Source organism: Puntigrus tetrazona, chromosome 10 (genome assembly GCF_018831695.1).
Source record: "Puntigrus tetrazona isolate hp1 chromosome 10, ASM1883169v1, whole genome shotgun sequence".
NCBI classification, from domain to species: Eukaryota; Metazoa; Chordata; class Actinopteri; order Cypriniformes; family Cyprinidae; genus Puntigrus; species Puntigrus tetrazona.
In genome coordinates, this window is record NC_056708.1 from 16,373,613 (window position 1) to 16,395,853 (window position 22,241).

Genomic DNA, 22,241 nt, shown 5'->3' on the forward strand with positions numbered 1-22,241 from the left:
ATGTCAAACTGCATTGAGGAACGTTGGTTTTAAAGTATTCCGCATTTTTTTAATGCACTTTTTCACAGGTTTTCACTTCTTTACGCCGTCTCTCCAAGGCATCCCTTTTTATAGCTAATCGTATTACAGACCTGATGTCAATTAACTTAATTCGTCGCTTAATTCGTTTGCAGCTTTTTTGAGACCTGTAGATAGAATCAAATTTCATAAAAATCTAATTTAGTCAATAAAAGCATGCAATTTCTCAATTTAAACGTTTTATTATGAATAAAATAATGGCTCATGTGAACGTTTCTGGATATATATATATATATATATATATATATATATATATATATATATATATATATATATATATATATATATATATATATATATATATATATATACTATCTATGTAGTAAATATAGTAATAGTGAGTTGGTAAGGATCAGCAGTGTATGTGCATTGAGTTTCAGAGGTGAATGGGAGGATCGCATTGGGGGGCTGGTGGAGGGGGGCAGTGGAATTCTTGAATCCTCAAATCCTGGAAGTGGGAGGTACGAAGAAAAAAACAACCCTCCTTCATATGCCTTTCCAGAGGAAGCATCGCCGCTGTGAGCGACAGAGAAAGCGCGAGACAAGCACGCACATTCGGAGAAGTTTACCTTCGGTGCGACTCGTAAATCTCCGTTTGCCGCGAGACACCCGCGCGAGTTTATGAATGAGAAACTTCACAAACGGCAAAGACGTGGAAGTTTTTATCACGGCTTATCTACGCACCTGGACCAAAACCTATCGTTTGGTTTAACAGGTTTAAACGCGACTCGCTGCTTTTTGCGAAAAACAAGAGTAAAAAACAAAAAAAAACAGGCGCGCTGCAGGAGAGAAATCTTGCGGAGTGACTTGTTTTGATTCGTTTCAGCGTGGGATATTTTCAGCTTGTTTTGGAGTAATTCTTTACAAACCTAAATAATCGCCACGCGAAGTGCACTTCAGCACAAGAAGTACTCAAAACTAATATTCAGAGGTGAGTGTTTTTAACTTGGCGAAGAACCTCGACATTTTTAGCGTTGTGATGCTTTAGATGTGCATTTTACTTGTGAAGCCTGAAGCCATTTTGATCGACTGTGAAAAAAATAAGTAGGCTGACAATGTTGCAGATGATTAGATTGTTGTACATATAGTTATTGAACGCGGACATATGCGAATGTGTATAAAACCAACTTTATAATTTCAGTTACAACGCGTAAATAGGCACGCTATCTTCACATTTCAATTGAAAGATTGTTTTGCTAGTTTTATGTAGAGAGGTCAATACAGAACTATTGATATTGCCTATATGATTGCGATATAAATATAAATAGAGGCTCATGTAGCCTAGTTGTGCTTTTTTTTAAAAGTAAATCATTCTCATTTCCATTGTGTTTGCACATTCATGAAGAGACAAACATTGAATAGGTGCTCACAGCAGGAGTAGAATAAGAATGCTACATTGTGTTCCCTCAATTTCCATATCAATGAATATGAAAAGTGACCTATTTTGAGCTGTAAAACCCAAGGTGGCATTGTCTGTCCAGTTGTTTGTTATGGATGCATTGTATTCCTTGAGGAAACAAACCTTTCCAGGGTGATCTGCTTCTGTGTTGATGATAAATAAGGTTTTTTGTGATTTAACTGAATTGATGTTCCCCCGTTGTACAGTTTAGGTGGAAAGATGCACTAGCAGAGTCATTCAAAACATAGCCGAGAACCACCAAGACTGAGTCAGTTCCATGCTCAACATGTTACGCTAATTTACCTTTAGAGCCGCTTCTGATCACGAGTCAATGTGTCAGCATGTCCGAACCTCCGAGGATGACTACTTCATTCCACAACCATTAATTTCAGAGATGAATCATAAATTAAACTGATATTTTTTCGAAACCACAACCTCCCTCCCCGAGGAGCCCATCTTGGCTTATTGTGGCACTTGTGCTGAGTTACGGCCGAATCTCGTAGTCGACTGTGTCAGCTGGAGCCCATCCAAATTGAATGTGTAATATTGGATGCGCTGAAAGACGATCTGCGTCCATGCACCTGGTCAGAGCGCTGCTCGGTCACCCGCTGCGACTTATTCCTGCTGCTGGTTTCTTTCTGGTAATCTTCTCAATATCACTTTCAGCAAAACTGGATAGTAAACCGTCTATTCAGGCTTCGCTGCAAAAATACAGATTCTGGAAGGTGGTTTTCTTAGCAGTGCCACAAAATAAGCATATTGGGTTCCCCCAAAGAAACTTTTTCTTTGTGTGGAAGCTATTTAAATAACATTCTTCCACTATAGAACTTTTCAGGTTTGGTGGATGTTAAAGTTTCTTCTGATGCCAGTAAAGAACCTCTAATTTTAAGAGTTTGCAAAACCACATTTTTAGTGTGCATCGGTGATCATGCAAAACAAAGCCAGCGGAGGTGTGGATAGGAAGGCAAATGCTGAAATAATTCACTCGGATTTCCTTTCCTAATCTATACAATTACTGGTGTAAAGCTTGATAACTTCCCAGGTGGTCAACACTGTGTGTGTGTGTGTGTGTGTGTGTGTGTGTGTGTGTGAGGGGGGGGAGTGGGGTGGATGGATTGCATGACTATCTCCCAAAACAAACACGAGTCGAGGAATGTCATGCATGGATGCAGCGGCATAGAAATTAAGGGTCGGGCTGGACTCTCAGGGGGGTAGGGAACACAACAAACCCCAACCTTTAATTATCACAATGGGCTTTTCAAATGCTCCTCTTGCATTACTGTGGGGAAAGGACTGCTGGTTTCAATGCTGTTTTCCACTTTTGGTGGAGATAGCTGAGTAGACGCTTCTTCGTTTGTGTTTAGAAGATGCTTTGTCCAAAGAAGCTCTTAAAAGAGAATAGTTCAAGTATGAACGGCTACTTAAAGGTTATTTGGGGCCAAAAATACAGAATTAAAACAACTTATTTATCCCTACTGTTATTTTTCTTTTCATTTTCATATGTGCTAATCTGTAACATGCACACATTTAATGTGCGTGTGTATATACAAGTAGTGTACATGTTTAGTTACTTGCCATTTCTTTGAGCCAGTTATTTGTGAAATGTACTACTAAGTAAAAATTAATTATAATTAAGTGTTAAATTAATTTATGTATTGGTGTTGTAGGGCTCTCTTTTGTGGTGGTGCTGGTTAACATCGCAAATTGCTCGTTTCCTGTACATCACGTTTTAAAAAGCAGAAGCTATCAAGCATGAGCAAACTCTTCTTTTTTTTGCCCAAAATGCATCAGGCCGGTGGTAGAATTGTGTAACGTGTTAGCAATTATCCCTGAAGAACCTCACACTTTTTTTTTAATACGTTTTCGTGACTGTTGTTGAAAAACACTTTTATAGCTCGTCCAATAACATTTCTTTGAATCTCGTCGCTGCCGCAGTTTAATGTGTGAAAAAGTTCCACGAATAACTCCACATTCTCATCAGTTTAAGAGATTCTTAAGTTTTACTGCTTTGACACTGTTATGGACAGCGCCTGTGAGGTAAATGAACTGCGTTTATGGCCTTATCATAAACCCGCTGCACACCAGCATTTAGGATTTTTCATTCAGGGTCGCCACCCACCGCAGAAAGACCGTCTCTTCGTGTGCTTGCCTCCAGCTGAATTACTTTGGCACAAAACCATCCGACAGCTCACAGTAATGGACGGACATCCCTCGTTTATCATTCTAATGAGGTGATGATAATTAACCGAATTAGATTTTGCTGTACGTCTTATCATCTAAATGAAAATGCATCACGGTCAAGTATTTTAAACACACTTGTGAGTCTTGCAACACAGGTGATAATCAGTTGACAGCTTTGTTTGCATTCAGTAATACTCTAATTCCCTAATTTCTCATTAGTGAGAGCAAAACACGTGAAACCAAATTGTGTTGTTTCAGATTGGAAATTGTGAGTAAAGTCGAAGGTGTAAGAGCAAATGGTCTGCAGCGTGATTATTGGAGGAGGGGGTACAAAAACAACCGCCAGATTACGGGGCTTTTGTTGGGTAACGTTTGGCTGGGATGGAGGCGTGACTGGGGTCCCAAGGAAAGCTAAGTGTCAAGTGGCGATTCTTAGGGGGGCATAGCATTAACAGATGTGTTTCACACCACCGGGATGGCCTCTCCACACCTACTCAGGGGGGCAGCTGCTGTCGGGTGAGGGGTCGAGAGGTCTGGGGCCTCTGTTTTCTTCCTACTTGTGGGAAAACCATGTTTGAACTAGTTTTTGGTTTGTGAGGTCTCTAGTCCCTTTTGCTTGGTTAAGTTTAAATTGTCTTTCATATGATGTGGTTGGTTTATTGGCTGGTGGATTGATGCATAAACAGTTACCAATGTTAATCAAACTTAATTAATATTTAAGTGCAATGAAGGAGCCTTAGAAGTCAAATTATTGAGTACCAGATGGGCTTTATGGCCAGGTGACGTTATTATTTCGGCAAATGAGAGGGGTCTGGTCTTTGTAAGCAGAGCGTGACTGTAGCTGGGCTTACTTTGTGGCTTTTTGATATAGTTATAAGTGGAAACGTCTCAAAAGTGTGGCCCCAGAATTTTTTATTAATGGTAAAGTAGCCTTTTATGCTGAACAAGGTTGCATTTCTTTGATAAAAATGCTGTAATATTGTGAAATTATTATAGTTTATAATAGCTGTTCTATTTGAATATATTTCAAAATGTAATTTATTCTTGTGATGCAAAGCTGAATTCTGTTACTCCAGTCTTTTAGTGCTACATGATACTTTAGAAATCTTTCCAATATACTGATTTGCTGCTTAACAAACATGTATTGTTATAAGGTTTACTGGCCCCAAACATTTGATTGTTTTTCTTGGTGTTTCTTGAATTTGTTCCTTCCTCCTGCAATGTGATGTGTGTTGAAGTGATTTTGATCAGAATAAAATGGATTCATTCACAAGATTTAAATTGAAGTCTAAATATTTGATGCTTTATACATGTAGTTTATCGTTCTTGAGTTGTCACAGAGAATTATGGGACATGGAGTTTTTCATTGCCACATAGTCCTCTAGATAAGTAGTATTTTCTAGCAAGTTTTATATCTGTTTTCATCAGATGGGTACAACATGTTCATCATTTCCAACCGAAAGGGTATTTTCAAAGGTGGAAGAACCATTTGGGTGAATAATACCTAAAATAGCATTGAACGTTTATCATAAAAACGTTTTTGACTGTAAAGAAACTTTTGTGGAATGGAAGGATTTTATGGATGTTGAATGTTCTTCATGGAACCACTGATGCAATAAAGAACCATTTATTTTCAAGCATGTAAGCAACTGTCTGGAACCTACCAAAACACACCAATAAAAGTTTCAAAAGGGATTTTTTTTACACTGATGCCAGTTTTTGTGAGTTCAAATGTGCATATAAATATGGAAAACGTACACAATTATTAATGAATGAGACCCATTGTTTCTTATTGTAAAGAATTGGTAACAATCTGAGGAAAGCTTTTTTTCCACCATAAAGACCCTTTTGTGCAATTAAAAGTGTCCATGTAGCGAAAGGTTCTTCATGAAACCATTGATGCTAATGGGAAAAAGCCACATCCATCCAATGAAAATGTTTTCCTTTGTATCTTTTCATAGCGTGAAAGACTAATTCCTGTACACATTCTCTTTCACTTTTTTGGCAGGTAGCTCTATGCTGCCGGTGTTGATGGGCCAGTGCTGCCCACAGCTGTGTGAATGAGCTGTCTCGGCCCACCCTCCTCGCCCAGCTGCCCTGGCATGGCTTCTCTCAGGATGATGAAGTCATGGCGTTTGCTTCTCCTGTGGGTTATTCTAGCTCAGCTCCCCTTGGCCCACTCACGTCCCGCAGTAACCGAACAAGGTAAGTTTTTCCTGTTCCCATGTCCACTTCCAGGCTGTTTCTAATCGGAACAAATGGGTGAAAGCAGCACATCTTTTACTTGCGTGATTTAGGCTCCGATACATTCATTTGATGTTCAGTTTACACTTGGCTGTACCTCATGCAGCAGCAGAGTTCTGGTCACGGCTTCATTTTTGATGTGGAGTTAACAAGTGAAGCTGGAACTCATTAGGGTCTCATGTGCTGTAGGACTCCAGATGCTTTTCCTTTATGCATCCAAGTAGCTTCGGGGTCTTTTGCTCTTTCTTGAAACCTTAGAGGTTCAGATGGATCACGGTGGAATGCACTGCATTGCAAAGACTCCTTGAAATTCTAAAAGATCTACAAACACAATACAGACCTCTGTAGCAATGGGAGAATGACTTTGAAACATTTATATATTTAATCGGAAATATTCATTAACTGCGTTACTCTTACCCATTGATTTTGATATACTGGCACCACATGCTTACAGCTAAAATATTATTAAATATTTTAGATTTTTTCTTCCCTTCTAATATTGGATATCAGTATCTATATCGCTATTATTTTAGTATAATTGAGATATAAAATAATTTTTTTATTAATAATTTTATTCATTTTTATTTTAAAGTTTTAGTGTACTTATTATTTAAAAAATGTCTTTTCTATTTTAGTTGCAGTACAGCAATTTGATTTAGTTTTTTTTTTTTTTACATTTATTTACGTTTATTTTGTTTCAAGTAATGTATTCGTTTAACAGGATAACCCATAATTAAAGTACATTTTTTATTGTAAGTAAAATTAAATGTAAAAATTGCTTAGTTTATTTTACGTAATGAGGATTATTTATGGTATTAATAGCTAATAATAATGTAATAAATCTCAATAAATATGCATCTTTGATTAAATTTTTTTTCTTTCTTTTTTAAGGCCATAGTGTATAAGGTTTTATTATCAATCAATAATTGCCAAATTATGAAAATGATCATCTTTGTAGTTCATCCTTTTGAGTGGAATCAAGAAGTTTGATCATTTGTTTTTAACTTTACTGTGAAGGCATGAATCAGAATTGTTGTTGTGATAGCCTGATACCAACACACTACAGCCTCAATTGTCTACAGCTTTATTGATGATGCATGTTTACACACAATTGGACGTAGTGTGCTTTCACAGCCACTTAAGACGCTGATATGTTGCACACTGTGGGCCGCAGAGCTAATCTGCATGTGATAACAGCCATCATCTGTATCCTGCTGCTGCATAAACTCTTGCTCCATTGTCTATGAGCCTTTATCGAACTGTCTATTTGCCTTCTCGCCTGATTTGACTTATTATAGTAACTCGGTGCCCAGCACTATTACTAGCCAGGCAGGAAATCCCAGCAACAATCCATCCAGGCTATGACTTCCTCTACTGATTCCCAGCCAAGTCCAGAGCTTAGCACCAGTCCTGGTCAATGCGAAAAGAGATGGGCAGCTATAAGGATCCGAGGCCTGTTTTATAGAAGCTTTAGTTCATTAAAAGGTTCGTAATGATCTGAAATGCAATGATTCTTAAGCTTTTAAAGATGTCGCGGATGAATAACGAGGTGATGACAGATGCTGTCCACTTCAGCTTGGACAGACTGACCAAGACAAATGGGACAGGCCTCCGCCTCCCTCTGAAAAACACATTCTCTCTTGCTTCTCTGAGAAGCCAGTCCGGAGCTGTCTGAATCCGAGCACACAGATGTGCGTTGGTACGGCTCGCCGATGAAATCATGTTTGTGTTTTTGGGTCGGTCAGACTGGGAAGAATGACGTAGGAGCATATCGAGATTCTTTCTGTTTAGCGGAAAATTTTTAAGCGTTTTAATTTAGTTCGATTGTTCTGTAGCAGTCATAAACAAGTGTTTTTTTTTTTTCACTGAATTTTTTCTGTAAACAAAATGTGCTTCCAATTCGGCTTTTTAGGAGGTGCACTCCTCCCCTTGTTGATGACCGCTTAACATTTTTCTAGAGAAATGCTTTGAATTTCTGCATGTTGAGGATCAAATTTGACTGCAATTTTTTATTCACAGTGCTGTTTTATGTGCAGAAAGCTCCTTTTAGTTGAAGCTTGTGCAATAGCTTTGTATGAGATTCTAACTGGACATTGTCCACATGAACCTCATGCATGGGATTGTCTAGGAAAAAAATACATGCAAATAATAAATGGCAACCAGCCATGCACTGCTGTTATTTATTTTTAAAGAAATAAATACATTTAACCAGCAGTAACTAAATTGCACAAAACCATTGCAATGTTTTATATGTTGATTTAAAAAAAAAAATAAAAAATTCATCCATGTTATGTGATTATAGTACATTAAAGAATCATCTTTTTTCCATTGATGTGTTTCCAGTGGACGTATTTTCAATTCGCTATTTCAGTATACGCCATTTTAAGGGTAATGAAAATATGTAGATGCAGCCTTGGTCACTATGAGCAAATATATCGAAAAAAAACTCGAATCAGATGCTACATTGCTTCAACTCAGTTCATAGCTTGGTAGAAAGTAGCTAATTAGGCACACGCTAATAAAGACTGGCTCGTCATCCTCAAAACCAAGTGAAAAAGCACATCCCAGGCTATTAAACACCAGTTCAGCCACTGAAACAATTGAAGTTCAAGAGCAGTTCCTAAAAGCAAACTCTTAATGTTACAGGGTAAATGGACGTTTAATGCAAAACCGCTTGTCTATGAAGAATTAATGAATGCTAGATTCCTCTAAAAATAACTTATCTGTATTTATTGCAACAATAGTCACAGCCAGGCATTTAATTTTAGTATAAAGGCATCAAAGGGCATCAAAAGGGAGTTGTCAGCCCTGTTAACTGCAGTTACAAGTGCTGTTTTTCTTGTAAACGTGAGGTTTAGAGGTGCGCGTCATTTTTCTTCTCTAGTAAGTGATGGGAATGAATGAAAATAAAGGATATCGGATGAGACATCAGTTCTCATTTTATTTTCAAGACCAGCATCTCCCTCAGCCGTTAAGGCTGCTTTTTTTGGTTAAATTGGTCTGAAGGGAAAGTTGATCCCAACCCCCTCTCGTCCCTGCCGGGATTAAGGGGCCTGTGATCCAGGAAATACCTCCACTTGGCTCAAGTGAGATCTCCATGACAACTAGCCGAGGAACCTGCTGTTACAGGCTCTTCTCCGTCTCTTACGGATCCGCTCGCATTGTCGGGAAACATTATGGAGGACAAAAGAGACGGATTAGTTTGTTTGACAATTAAGGTGACTTTAGTTTGGTGGGGGGTCTCTTTGAATGAGACAGCCGTATGTTTTGGCGTCAGGGTTTTTGTGGGCTTTTGTTTTGTATGTATTGAAACTCGGGCCTAATAAGTGTAATGGTCCACCGGAGGTTAATCTTTAAACTGTTTCATTTTTTTTTTCAACAGAACTTCCCCTTTTTTGTAAAGGAAGTATCTTGTTTCTTCCTAGCAGGCTTGTGTTTAAGATGCAAAGTGTTTGAGTTGTGCACAGTATTGAATTTAGGGGCGAATCTCATCATAAACATGCCTAGACCACATGAAAAATAAGCATATTGTCCCATAAAAATCATAATTTTGTAATGTTCAGGCATTTTATTGTGAGTTTTTTTTTTTTTTTTTTTTGCAATTTTTTTTTTTGCAATTTTTTGTTCTCAGAAAGGAGATGTTGTATTAATGTAGTACATAAAATTGTCATACAGTTTTTATTTTTTTAATTTTTATTAATTACTCTAATTCATTTCATGCTTTACAAATTAAAAATTTAAAACGTTATTTTTCACCTTCCAGTCAAAAGAAAGATATCTGTTTGCGTTGCAGTAATTAGATTAAACTGCGCAATGTGCTTAATTGTCATAAATAATGTTATCATTCCAAAATATTAACACACAAGGCTGCATTTCCTTTCTTAAAATTATACTAATTATTAAAATATGGCCAAATGTGATCTTGACAGGTTTCTTGAGAAAATGTAGATGATTTTCCATATTCATGTTTTTTTGTATTCACCTTTAATTTTATGGCTTCACAGTTTTCCTTAATTTATTTTGATGGTGGTGGTCATGCTATATTTTTATAATTCAATTCTATTAGATTTTTCATAAGTTTTTTTTAAGGCACTTCTATAGGCTTCTTTCTCCATGGTGCTTTGCTCCACTCTCTTTTGTTAGTCATGGTCCTTAACTTTTAAGTTTTGCGGTTCTTCACTTGTCTTCGGACAAGAGTCACCTCTTGTCTCACACTTTGTTTTAAAATTCCGATTTTGATCCATTACCCCCTTTGCCAAACCTTCGCTGGTCTTCTGTTCCACCACTAGTCCGAACAGAGGTGAAAATGGAGCTGTACACATTGTTCCTTGGGGAGCGTTTGGTGCTGCAGTGCTTGGCTCAAGACGCGACCCCAGTCGTAGGCCTAGCGGTCATCTGGACTAAAGACCATGCTGCAGTGCTGAATGGAGACCACATGCGGGTGAACGGGGGCCAGCTGGAGATCGGGTCAGTGGAGCTGACAGACTCTGGACTTTACTCCTGCACTGTCCAGAGCTTGTTCGGCAACCACTCCACATATTACATCGTTAACGTGACAGGTATGTCTCGTAGGAGCTCAGAGAAAATTAGGTTTTTGTGTGTATGTGTGGTGGTGGTGTTCTTAATGAAGAAACACAAATTTCTTCACAAATGAATGGACATAGTCTTGTTAAACAGTTGTTCTGCTACATTTCGAAGCAAACAAGTGACAAAATGTCATATTAACTACTACTAAGGAAGGAATCTAAAGTATACTTGGAGACAAGAGAATCTGGCTTTTTTTAGCCTGGTGGCAACCAAACAGTTTTTATATTACTTTAAGGCAGCAAATAAGCTTACGTTTTTAAGTTGAAATATTTTTTGGCTGTTTTTTAAAATGTTATATATATATGTATGAATAAGAATATGTGCACAGTCTATATCATTTCCTTGACACAAAACCTATAATGTACATATTTTACTTTTAGTTTATTTTTTTCCCTAAATTTCAACATTTTTATTTAATCTTAATATCAATAGATTTATTTAAAATTTGAGCAGTAATTAAATGCAGATAATTGATTGGTGAATAAATACTTTACAATATAAATAATTATCTAAAATCATTATTTAAATCCTTATTTTTCCACATTCCAGTCAAAATATTTTTTTCTCCAGTACTATTTGCTTAATTGTAATGTGCTTAATTGTCATGAAAATAATGTTAGAATGCTAAAAACCTTCATGCTTAAGGGTTCATTTCCTATTTCCAAAATATGATAATTATTTCCTTTTTAAAATTTTAAATACAGTTAAAATATGACCCAGACATGATCTAAGCAACCACATAGCAACCCCCTGGCATCATGCTGTCGAGTTTTGCATAGGCAAACACCACGTATTGTCTTCTGAAATTGTTAAAAACTAGTTTAAGTTGCCTTTTGAGACTGTTTTGTTGTTATAGATGAGCAACTGAGACACTGTGAGGCCGTTTCTCTGCTTTCAGCTGTGGAATGTGTCAGGCGTTGAGTGGTGAATTTGTTAGACAGCTCCCCAGAGTGTGTGTGTTTGCGTCTGTGTGACGGGAGCGTGGGCACGGCTCTGGAGCGGAGCCTGCGGTGACTCATGCGCTCTCGCTGTCCGCCGCTCTGTGAAGGGCGAATGCATTACTTCGTCCTGGTTCTCTTTTCAGATCAAGCAAGCATACAAAATCATAAATAAAAGCATCGGAAGCCACTCGTTTCACAACCGGCTGCCATTATTTGCCATCAAGCACTTATAACTTACTGGATATACACCCAAGACGTTAGCAGGTGGACAAACATGTGTATATATAACCACATCTGCATGCACTTTGCTGAATTTGTGACATTTAAATTGTGCATGATGAATTGTGGACTCGTGCTACATTCTGACCTTTATGAGCGGCTTTATGAATGTATTCTCTGACACATATCCTGTTGATTCTGTCACAGGTCATGCAGTAGCGTCCTCTGAGGATGAGGATGACGATGAGTCATCTTCAGAAGAGAACAAGCCGTCAAGTAGCCAGGAGCTCTTACGTAAGCATGCCCTCTCTTTTTTGGGAAGGAAATTAAATGAGTTGGTCGCTGTTATTAATGCCATATTTCCTCTGTAGCAATGGCGCCTCGTTGGGCCCAGCCTGAAAAGATGGAAAAAAAGCTTCATGCCGTACCAGCTAGCAAAACGGTGAAATTCCGATGTCAGGCCGAAGGAAACCCGACTCCGAAATTGCGCTGGCTCAAGAATGGAAAAGAGTTCAGAAGAGACCAGCGCATCGGGGGCTACAAGGTACGTTTGCACCTGAGCAGATTTCAACTCCTGACTGATATCACTGTTATGTGGGACATACAGCCCTCATTTACTCTGCACCTGAGATGAGTGTACGAAAGCTGATACCTCAGCTTACAATAGGCCAAAATCACAGCCTGAATCTCTACACCCTGAACCCGACACCTGAATATACACACCCTGATGTAAACGCGCAGGAAACATCCAAGCTCTGGTTGCAAAGAGCTAGCCGTAGTGATTAGAGCTTGGCACTTGATTTGCTCCTGGATTAAAAATGGATTCAAGATTCATGAGAGATTATTTGTCATACCAGCCTTTTGCAAGCATACAGAGGAGGTGAAATGCAGTTCCTTCAAGATCCAGAAAAATTGTAAAAAAACAAAAAAACTAATTGAATAAAAATTGAGAGACAATGTGCAGATGTCAAGACAGCAATGCACAATGCACTAGAACAATCGGTAACCAACAATTAAAATGAAGCATCATTAATACTAAGGTGATGTTTATTGGAGGTGATGTTTATTGGGCCATTACTTTCCCTTCAGGATGCATTATTGTACTTTTGCAGTTACAAGAGCATTAAAACTGATGTAGCAAAAATTAAGTTTGTTTCATTTCTGTGAACCAGCTTCATAATCATGATTCATTTTGGGAATTAATCAGTCAGTTTCACTGAACTGATTCAAACCCATACCTGTACATGTTTTTAACGAGCAATGGCACCTCATTTGGCTCAGCTTGAAAGGATGGAAAAACAGCTTCATGGCAGCAATTTTTAAATGATAACTGTTGATTTACTTTTTTAATGAGTACTATTAGTCAGTATAACTGAAAACGGTTAAATATTGTTCTTATATTTATTTAGACATCTGTATGGTAAATGATGGTCTCTTTAATTGGATATAAATAAGTTAAAGTCATTAATAAACCAACAATACATATATGTGAGCCTCGACCACAGAAGCATTCATAAGGGTGCAAATATTTGGCTGGCATAGAACTATCTGAATATCTGAAATTATCTGAAACTTTCTAAGTAGATACCGGAGAACAATTTAAAAGACTATATCAGTGCAATCTTTGGCACCTTTTGTGCTCCAGGGTCACATATATGTATTTCAAGAGATTCGTAATGGATTAGGCAGGTTGTGGAGTAAATATTGTGTGAATAAATATTAAAGAATATTTATTTTCTTCCATTCTCAGCTGCGGGAGCACATGTGGACCATAATCATGGAGTCTGTGGTGCCCTCAGACAAGGGCAACTACACATGCCTTGTGGAGAACGAATACGGAAGCATCAATCACACCTATCAGCTGGATGTAGTGGGTCAGTCATCTCTCGATATCAACCAGTGGAAGTTCAGGAATAAATATTGCGCTTGTATCCAAATCTAACATTCATGTTTATTTTAGAGCGATCGCCTCACAGGCCCATCCTGTACGCTGGTCTCCCAGCAAACCGAACAGCTGTGGTCGGCAGTGATGTAGAGTTTGTCTGCAAGGTGTTCAGCGATCCCCAGCCTCATATTCAGTGGCTCAAACACATACTGGTGAACGGAAGCAAACTGGGACCCGATGGACACCCTTATGTGCGCGTCCTAAAGGTAAATATTTAGACTAAAATGCAGGCAGTTTACTTAAGTTTAACTTGGAGCAAATTCATCAGTGGTCCACACATAGTAAGATGTCTTGGTTTGGGATCCGATGTGATGAAGTTGGTCTCTTGTCATCTCCAGCACTCGGGGGTCAATAGCTCGGACACCCAGGTGCTGACACTCTACAATATCACAGAAGAAGAGGGCGGCGAGTATATATGCAAAGTGTCCAATTATATAGGAGAAGCCAATCAGTCAGCCTGGTTAACTGTCCTTAGGCATGACATGCAAGGTAACTTGACCACAGAATAAGTCTGAAGCGATCTCTGTAGAAGTTTTAGCTTTGGGTTTCTCTCATGCTTTGGGTTTTCCTATCCCATGATGCCATGGAAATTCCCAGTTGACCCAACCGATGGCGATAACTTCCTCGCTATGGATTGGGTCTTGCTGGAGAGAGTCTCCATGTGACTTGTCTCATGATTGAAGGTGATGGTGCTGGGCAGCAATATTTGATCCCTCTAAAGGTGATGGAAATGTTTCAAGTGGTTTCCCGAGCATCTAACTGGTTTTTAAAACAACCAGATAGACGCAAAGACTCCCCGGAATTTCCTAAGCTCAGCGTGGTCCCGCTTCCTCCTCCTTTCCCTCACATCTTGGGCCTCGGGTCTGCTTTTCTCGTTCTCTTCCAGACGGCTGGCCTAAACACCACCGACAAGGAGATGGAGGTGCTCCAGTTGAGGAATGTGTCCTTTGAGGATGCTGGGGAGTATACTTGCTTGGCGGGCAATTCAATTGGGATCTCCCATCATTCAGCTTGGTTGACCGTTGTCAAAGGTATCCGGCAACTCTTTCCTGTCCTCTCTAGACCTTTCCTTTTCGTCCGTCGCTCCCAACAGTGGCCATTTGTTGGTGTCATTCGCCAGTTTCAGGTGTTTAAGTCTAAGAGCGTTTACTCACTTTAGCCGGTGTATATTTTGCACCGCTGACAAAGGCAGAGGTGTTTTACGGGAATGTGTGTGGCCGTCCACAGGTGCACAACCACTCATGCGTGACACCAGCATGCCAAGTAGACCAAACATTTAGATTTTAGTGACATCTTCCCCTATAAGTATCATCTTACTTGGGAGCCCTCAGGGTTTTCACTTCCCATTGGCCTGGCAAATGACACCAGTTATGGCACTGTTTCACTTGCTCTACTTAACTTTCTCTAAATACCTTTCTCGCTCTAACCTGCTATCTTTGTTGTTTTAATGAGTGGTAAGTGTACATCAAGTCATCTTTATTCATAATAATTGAGCTCATTTTGAGAGTACGTTTTGCATAAAAGCTGTTCCAATAATTAGTGCGCTACTTTGTTGTCTTCTAAGGCAGCATCCTAACTGTGACTGAAGCCTTATAAGTGACCTATTTGGAATGCTTGACATAGACTGTAACTTCCTGTGCCCCACAGAAAGGAGATTCGATTTATATATTGCTAAAATGACAAATCCGTAATCTCCTCAATTGGTTCGTAACATTTTTGACTCCCCACATTCCACAATAATCAGGTTTTGTGATTTTTCTGTTTTTCATGATTCACTCAATGAGGATTAAAAATAATTTTTCTTAAATATGTTTTACTCACGATTTATACAAATAATAAAAAAATAAAAGAAATAACAAATAGTTTTTTAGTCTCTTTATAAAAATTAGTTTTTTATTAATTAAAGCTCAAGACTTAATTAATTTACTTGTGTTTCCTAGATCTGGAAATGCCACTTTTAAAAATTTAATTTTTTTTCAAAATTTCTTGCCTTTTTTGTAGTTGTTTGGGCACATTTTAATGCTTGTTTTGTTATATTATATCTCGAGACCTCTTAGAAGTCGACCATGTTCCTCTGGTTGCGAAATGGGTTTTTTTTGACAAATCCTCCACTAAACAAGCATGGATATATAATGCATTAAAATGGGGTCTAGGTACCAGTTTAATTCTGGAGCAGTGTTATAATTATTTGACTATCATCTGAAATTACTGTGACTTGGTGCTGCAATATCATTGCATCATTAAAACATTTTTACTAATGTATTTTCAGACTGTCACTTCATGCCACTTCCGGTAATCTGATTTTTAGACTGATCACTAATGTATATGGGTTTCCTTGTGGGGGAAAAAGCATTATTAATGATCAAACTCTCCAGAAGATAAGGAACTAATTTTGTGATGCTCGTTTTATTTCAACCCTTGCATACTATTGCAGAACAACTCTGATTTATAGCTCTAATTTAATAACCATTCAGGTGTAGCCATGTGTCACTTTGGCCTCCCAGGACAATTTGGCCAGGATGGTTCTCTTTCATACTTATGCATGGGATGACTGCAGCCTCATGCCGGTGGAGAATGTGGGGCGAAATACTACGCCACAAAGGAGCCATTATGTGGCCACAAAGGGAGCTTGTGCTCTTTTCTCAGTGCCAATAGTGTCAAATGCACTGGTTGAAATAAAACAGAGCTGGGTGTATGTGTAGATACGTGTGCGTGTGTGTGCCTGTCACCAGTGTCAGTCCAAAGCGCTGTTTAATGCTGTAGACACAGTAACAGAGGTGTTCTTGATGTCGGTTGACACTCTACTAGGGGATTTAGCCTTATTAGTGCAAGCATCACTATTATATCTGTATTTTTGCCTTGTTTTCCAGAAAAATACAACAAAACAAGATGCATTTACTTAAGAAGCAAAATTAGTGTCGAATAAGATTTGTTTCCAGAAAAAAAAATCTTGAATCAAGTTAAGCATAAACCTATGGAAGGCAGTTTCTGCCATTGACAATAATTGCGACTTTGCAAATTTTCTCAGAATTGTAAGAGAGAAAAGAGAAAGCAATTCCTTTTCCTGTAATTTCTAGTTTATTTTTTGCAATTCTGACGAAATTCTGCAGAGTTGACTCAAGAGATATAAACTCACAAAAAATAAAAAATAAGAATTACGGTATATAAACTCGCAACTGTAAGAAACTTCCAGAATTGCGAGATGAAAAGGTCGCAATTAGCTTTTTTATTATTTTTTTTAGTGGCCAGAACCTGGCTTCCGTATAATGCTCAACAAAAAATGTTTCTATTTGTACTTAAAATAAATAGAATTCTGAATTAACTAATAAAATTTCTGTTGAAAACAACTCTTTATATTGTATATATTTTTAATGTATTTAAAATTTTGCTTGTTTTTGAGGCAAAAACATTTAAATGAAAATAAATGAAACCTAAGTAACAAAAATGATAAAAGCACATAACAAAATGACTAAAAATTTAATTAAAACGATACAATTGTATTTTAAAAATATTAATACAATTTTAAAACAATGCTAAAATATCAAATAAATAAGAAACTCTTTATACCATTATATTTATAAATTAAATTTTTTTACTGACTGTAATATTCTGTTCATCCCATAAGCCCCCACCACTCCTTCTGCAGTCCCCAGTCAGTCCTACCTAGAGGTGCTGATCTACTGCGTTGGATTCTTCCTCATCTTCCTCATGGTAGGAATCGCCACCATCGTCAAAGTCCGCAGCTCCTCCAAGAAGAGTGACTTCAACAGCCAGCTGGCCGTCCATAAGCTGGCCAAAAGCATTCCTCTCCGCAGACAGGTAACAGATAAGGGCTTTGATGAATGCTGTCCAAAGAAGGGCCCGTGTATCCTTCTAAAGGCCCTTAAACCCCCCCTCATTTTGTTTCCTCGCTCCGCAGGTGTCAGTGGAATCCAGTTCCTCTTTGAACTCAGGTGTGATGTTGGTCCGACCTTCACGACTCTCTTCCAGCGGGTCGCCTATGCTGTCAGGGGTGTCTGAATACGAGCTGCCCCAGGACCCCTGCTGGGAGGTGCCCCGGGAGAGGTACGGACACCGCTCACCCAGAAGCTGAACTTCTGTAACTTGACCAAGCTAAAATTAAATTCGCAATTTTGTTTTTGTTTGTAACAGGCTAGTACTGGGGAAACCTCTGGGCGAGGGCTGCTTCGGGCAGGTGGTGATGGGTGAAGCCATTGGGCTGGACAAAGACAAGCCCAACCGCATAACTAAAGTCGCTGTGAAAATGCTGAAATGTACGCGGTTTTGATAAGTATCTTGAAGGCCCCATGAAACGGTTTGGTGCAATTTCTAAGGGATCTGAATGATCATTGATGAAGTGACAATTCATTTAAACTATTTTATTTATTTAAAAAAATCATATTTAATAATAAGGTTTAGAAATAAAAATAATATTATTAATTGATAGTAGTAATAATAATAGTAATTTATTTATTTTAATAAATATTTAATCAACAGTAATAATCATTAGTAAAATAAAAAAACTAATACTGAGTAAAATTAACTGTATAATAAGAAAATCTTATAATTATATAACTTAATTAGTATTTATTATAAGTATTATTTAAATAAATCACTCAAAAATGTCATTATAATTTTAATACAAGTTTAAAAGATTCTATATTTTTATTAAAATCAAATTTTATCATTTATAACAAAATGTACTGATGAATTGTGCACAGTAGGATTTAATACAAACATTATTTCATGTTGTCTAAAATAAATTAAACCTAAGTAGTAATACAAAAACTAATAAAGCACTTAACAAAATTTCCATATTGGGACAATATGCTTTATGTATTTTAACATTTAGGTATTTACTTTCTGCAAACTTTATAAAAAAATTTTTTTTTTAATTTAGATCCAACAGACTTTTAGTCATAAGACTCCAATTTTGATTTCCTGGGGAATTCAAGACCAAGCCACATTACTTCAGATGCTTACTTTTGTAGAACCAGACCTCATCAATATTTCACCTGTTTTCGCTAGCTGACGCCACGGAGAAGGACCTGTCTGACCTCATCTCAGAGATGGAGATGATGAAGATGATTGGAAAACACAAGAACATCATCAACCTTCTCGGAGCTTGCACCCAGGATGGTAAGAGCCCATCTGAGCATCCTTGCATTCACACAGCTTTTGAAGATGTTAGATTTCCCCTCCCAAAACACTCTTATCTCCTTCCTCCAGGCCCTCTTTATGTCATCGTGGAATACGCCTCTAAAGGAAACCTGCGGGAATATCTGCGTGCCCGCCGGCCGCACGGCATGGAGTACTGTTACAATCCTGACCAGGTGCCTGTGGAGAGCATGTCTATTAAAGACTTGGTCTCCTGTGCATACCAAGTGGCCCGTGGCATGGAGTACCTTGCATCCAAAAAGGTATTATTGCGTGTTTTATTAAAAAATGTCAGAATGTGGGCTGAAATTTATTTATTTTATATGTGCGCGTTCCCCAACAGTGTATTCACAGAGACTTGGCAGCACGCAATGTACTTGTAACGGAGGACAATGTAATGAAGATAGCAGACTTCGGTCTGGCCCGGGACGTTCATCACATAGATTACTACAAGAAGACTACAAATGTAAGCAATCCGTTCTTCAAATGGTCTTGTTTATTATCTAAAAAGTCAATATATGACAAGTGAACGTCTTTATTTGTTCTTTAGGGCCGGCTGCCTGTCAAATGGATGGCACCTGAGGCTCTGTTTGACAGGATATACACACACCAAAGTGACGTGTAAGATGGCTCATGTTTTCAATCTTAGTATATCTTCATATCAGTGCTCTTATTTTATAGACGTTCTGGTACTGAGCGTTCTCTTGTTGTAGGTGGTCTTTTGGTGTCCTTCTGTGGGAAATCTTCACTCTGGGGGGCTCGCCGTATCCAGGAGTGCCTGTGGAGGAGCTCTTCAAGTTATTACGAGAAGGTCATCGCATGGACAGACCCTCAGCCTGCACTCAGGAGATGTACGGCCCTTTCAAATGTTATAATTAGCAACTAAAACGTGATTCCTTTAATTTGATTAAACGGAGTCTTTAAAACTTTTCATTCACAAAACATTTCCAGAATCTGACACATTTTTGAGTGAAACATGCCATATATATATATATATATATATATATATATATATATATATATATATATATATATATATATATATATATAATATTTTTTTTTTTTAATAAAATGTAATTATCCGTTCCAATGTTTTTATCAGCAAATTAAATCCTTCTGATTCAATAAAATATCTAATAAAAACTAATTTTAATAAAATATAATCTATATCTAAAATAAATATAATAAATATCATCGTAAATTATATAATACATTTGTGATAAGTGAAACGGAGATTGTAAATACACATAAATAAATACACAATGATAATGACCATTATTACTTAATTATTATTAAAATACTAAGTATATTAAGTGAAACAGGCCTTTTAATTTCCTAATAAATAGGAAAATGTTATAAGTAGCTAAACTGGCTAATTGCTAAATTTGTATTTTCGTTATCATTATTTAAATATATAAATAAATCACAAAAAATGGGTTTAAAAGAGTCAATATTTTCTATAGAAATATTACTTATTTTATTTTGTCTTCACATGATGACTAATTATTCAATTGATTTTTTTCTGGGCAGATACCTGATGATGAAAGACTGCTGGCATGCGGTTCCCACACAAAGGCCAACTTTTAAACAGCTGGTAGAAGACCTCGATCGCACTCTGTCCATGATATCCAATCAGGTAAGGCCAGCACACTACGTAGCAAGCTACCTTTTATTTCAGCATCCCACTCAAAATGAATGCCCTAAAGTGACTGATGTGAAACTCACTCCAAAATGCTCCAAATATGTCGCTGTACTGTATCTGCCAACAAAATGTTCACTGTTGTTATTGCAGTAAATTCTTAGAAAGATTTATTAAAGTATATGCTTCTCTTGCAGGAGTATCTGGACCTCTCCGTTCCCCTGGAGCCCATGTACTCTCAGGTCATCCTGAATGAGCGGAGTTCCACCTGCTCGTCCGAGCCGGACTCTGTGTTTTTAAGAGAGTCTGGACCCGAAGAACCCTGCATCCCTCCACAGCAAACTGTACGATCCTTCAAAAAACGCTGACAGGAGAGAACGCCTGGACCACCATGTTCATAGAAGATCTCTCTACATCTTTCTGCTTCCTTTGACTCGTACACTCTGCAGGCTCAGAGACTGAGGAGCTCAGCCTGGGCCGTTCTAGCACAGAAACGCAAGCAGGAGGTCGGCAGACTCTCGAAAACAAGACTGATCGCAACAGAGAGGGAACGTTTTTGGCCAGCGATTTTCCTTCAGAGGGATCGATCCTCACTAATAAGGTGTTCGCAAAACATCACAGAAGGATAAAATGCTCATCGGCGCCAACAAAGTCAGTGGAGTAGAGAAATAATTTCAAGTGTTGGCTTTGTAAATGTACTTAAATTGTACAAAAATGAAATTATATAAACACTATGTTTTTATATAACTATTATAATTATTATTATTATTATTTTTGTATGACTTTATCCCGTTATGTTTAAACATGATCCGCAGCAACATTTTGTCGTTGCTTTTCATTTTTATTTCTGCAGTCTAGCAATGAAATCTCATTAGACAAAAAATGATAGGACATTATATCAAGACTGAAATGTGTAATTTTGTTGCTTTGAAGATGTTCAGATACTTTCTTGCATCTCTGTAATTCAAAAACGGTCTTTGGTTCCCCGAAAAACACTATTGCACTCTCAAAATATTTTTCTGTTCGATCCTGACCTGCTCAGTGTAGCAACATTGGCTTAACCAGTATCAGGGACTGTCTGTTCGACCAATGGAAGATGAAGTAAAAGTTTAGGAAACCTGTTTGAAAACAGTTATTTTATGCAGTTTGGCCTTTAAACATCAAACATGCTCTGACTGGCTGTGACTGTGTTGAATTTTCTCTTTCACTGTTCAAAATTTCATCTCGTGCCTGTTTAGAAGAAGGTGTCACAGATTTATATGTTAAAAATAAGCTACAAATGTTCCTATTGCTTGCTGTTACGATCGTAAATGTCCTGAAACACTACATTCAAGCGTGAATGAATGTTTAGTAAGTATTAATATGAAACAGCTGGAATGTGTATGTCTGTTTAGCGTCATCTTGGTGGTTGACAATCTGTTAGCACCAGTTTCAAAGCATAGCATGTCTGTAGCTTCTTCATTATTTTAAGCTAAACAACAGGGTTTATATGACAGGATTGGCAACTTATTGTGTAAAATTTTGTTGTTGAATAGAGTTTTGATGCTTGTGTGATTGTTTATGTATGTCCTGATGTGAATTTCGAGGCAGTGGCCATGCACTTATATTCAGGCTGTCAATAAGCTGACTGATATTGCCTTTCCTGTGGGAATATAAATAAAAAATGTTATATATAAAATAAAATCTTGCATTCGTGCACATAAGTAAATGACAGATGAACCAAACATCTCTCCTTGCAGGCCAGAGGTTGCTGGAAGGGCAGGTGAGCATAAGAAGTTGCTGACTTAAATGCGAACCGTCCAGTCATGTTAAAAGCTCGGGCGAGAGCTAAGAGCTTGATTAATGGTGAGA

At 37.9% G+C, this 22,241-nt stretch overlaps 1 protein-coding gene across 5 annotated transcripts; it reads left to right on the top strand.

The window, feature by feature from the left end:
• Nucleotides 1-555: 555 nt before the first annotated feature.
• fgfr1b (fibroblast growth factor receptor 1b) lies at nt 556-22,073 on the top strand. 5 transcript variants are annotated; one of them, XM_043251058.1, is made up of 18 exons: nt 556-1,009; nt 5,667-5,863; nt 10,192-10,461; nt 11,857-11,943; nt 12,021-12,193; nt 13,400-13,523; nt 13,610-13,800; nt 13,933-14,083; nt 17,220-17,413; nt 17,514-17,659; nt 17,747-17,868; nt 18,623-18,733; nt 18,824-19,014; nt 19,095-19,217; nt 19,302-19,372; nt 19,465-19,602; nt 20,282-20,387; nt 20,588-22,073. In XM_043251058.1, the coding sequence occupies exons 2-18, from the start codon at nt 5,719-5,721 to the stop codon at nt 20,756-20,758; spliced, it is 2,514 nt and encodes an 837-aa protein (XP_043106993.1). In that variant the 5' UTR covers nt 556-1,009; nt 5,667-5,718; the 3' UTR covers nt 20,759-22,073. The 5 variants fall into 5 exon arrangements, with proteins under 5 accessions (XP_043106993.1, XP_043106995.1, XP_043106996.1 ...); XM_043251060.1 differs by having other exon boundaries at nt 5,671-5,863; XM_043251061.1 differs by lacking the exon at nt 13,933-14,083 and adding an exon at nt 14,481-14,625 and having other exon boundaries at nt 558-1,009.
• Nucleotides 22,074-22,241: the final 168 nt, after the last annotated feature.

Excerpts from the sequence above, each read along its gene's own strand:
- fgfr1b (XM_043251058.1), top strand. The coding sequence starts at position 5,719 with ATGAGCTGTCTCGGCCCACCCTCCTCGCCCAGCTGCCCTGGCATGGCT. Across the intron at positions 17,414-17,513 it reads GCATTCCTCTCCGCAGACAG|GTGTCAGTGGAATCCAGTTC; the intron begins GTAACAGATAAG and ends CTCGCTCCGCAG. Across the intron at positions 19,603-20,281 it reads TCAGCCTGCACTCAGGAGAT|ATACCTGATGATGAAAGACT; the intron begins GTACGGCCCTTT and ends TTTTCTGGGCAG.